Source organism: Portunus trituberculatus, chromosome 39 (assembly GCF_017591435.1).
Source record: "Portunus trituberculatus isolate SZX2019 chromosome 39, ASM1759143v1, whole genome shotgun sequence".
NCBI lineage: Eukaryota > Metazoa > Arthropoda > Malacostraca > Decapoda > Portunidae > Portunus > Portunus trituberculatus.
Genome location: NC_059293.1, coordinates 19,405,059 through 19,406,294, shown reverse-complemented (window position 1 = coordinate 19,406,294; position 1,236 = coordinate 19,405,059). Strand labels below are relative to the sequence as shown.

At 44.3% G+C, this 1,236-nt stretch overlaps 1 protein-coding gene across 1 annotated transcript in view; it reads right to left on the bottom strand.

Moving 5' to 3' along the window:
* Window positions 1-820, bottom strand: part of LOC123515359 — a 43,911-nt gene extending 43,091 nt beyond the window's left edge. The window contains 1 exon segment of the mRNA XM_045273859.1: window positions 669-820. Within this exon segment, the coding sequence (XP_045129794.1) occupies window positions 669-819 (151 nt within the window). The 5' untranslated portion in view covers window position 820.
* Window positions 821-1,236: the final 416 nt, after the last annotated feature.

Sequence of the window (1,236 nt, the reverse complement as noted above, 5' to 3'; positions counted from 1 at the left end):
AACTTCAGTCCAGCGTTCAACTTTACAGATTTCTGAGCCCCTCACATAACAACGCGAGGTATGCATGCTGGGTTCCCTCACAACTTCTGGGTGCGTAACTCCACCGCCATGACGGGCCGTTACTGAAGCGATATTAGAAGCATGAAATAATTACCATCCCCTGGCTAGAAATGGAGTGACGACTGACATAACCAAGCTGAACCGAGTCCGAGATAACCTGCTTCACTTCAGTAAATGGGATCAACGAAAGCTTCTCCTCCATTAGGTATGACAGAGAGAGAGAGAGAGAGAGAGAGAGAGAGAGAGAGAAAGCTCCTCCTCCATTAGGTATGAGAGAGAGAGAGAGAGAGAGAGAGAGAGAGAGAGAGAGAGAGAGAGAGAGAGAGAGAGAGAGAGGATGAGACGGGGAAAGAGATGAAGGTGGGAAGAAGGCAAGTAGTATATAATAGATAGTTGGGCAGATGATTAGATGGATGACTAGATAAATCGTGTACAGATAGACAAACACATGCAGACACATATATTTCATTTTCACCAAAAAGATCACAAGGATTATAAGAAACTGAATGACTAAAGTACCGAAAATTTACCTCGTGGTGGTCGATGTCAGTCTGCTGTTTTGCCTAAAAAATCCTAAACAACAACAACACAAGCAACGTTTCACTCACCAGGTGTCTTCAGGGGACCCTTCTGTACGCGTGGGAACCTTTCAGCTGGGCGTAGTGAAGGCAGGAAAGCACAAAGCACATAGACAAAGCAGCAATCTAGCGCTACGTGACCTGGGGGTGACGTGACGCAAGTCTTGAAGCTGCTCCACATGGGCTTGAGTGAACTGGCTATTTGGGTGACGAGATGATGGCAACTCTAACGCACCATAAGGAAGATTTGAATACATTTGTTGTGTTGTATTTAGATTAAACCCATTAAGAAGTTCCTTAAATGCTAAACATCATATATATGGATACAGATTACTATGATACGAGAATTAGACAAAAATGTGTATAGTTATAACCACGTGGCAACTGCTCCCACATGGCTGCCTTTCAGTTGCCATTACGCTGATAAGGTCTATTGTGATAAATTCTCCCTATGATATGTGGCCTGGGAATCTAGGAATAGCCATTATTATGCACACTGAGAGACCGCGCTGGGTGAGGCATGGCGGCCGGGCTGAAGCACTGCGCTAATGACAACAAAGAGTAGAGAGATTAATAACGCGGTACGATAATTATATAA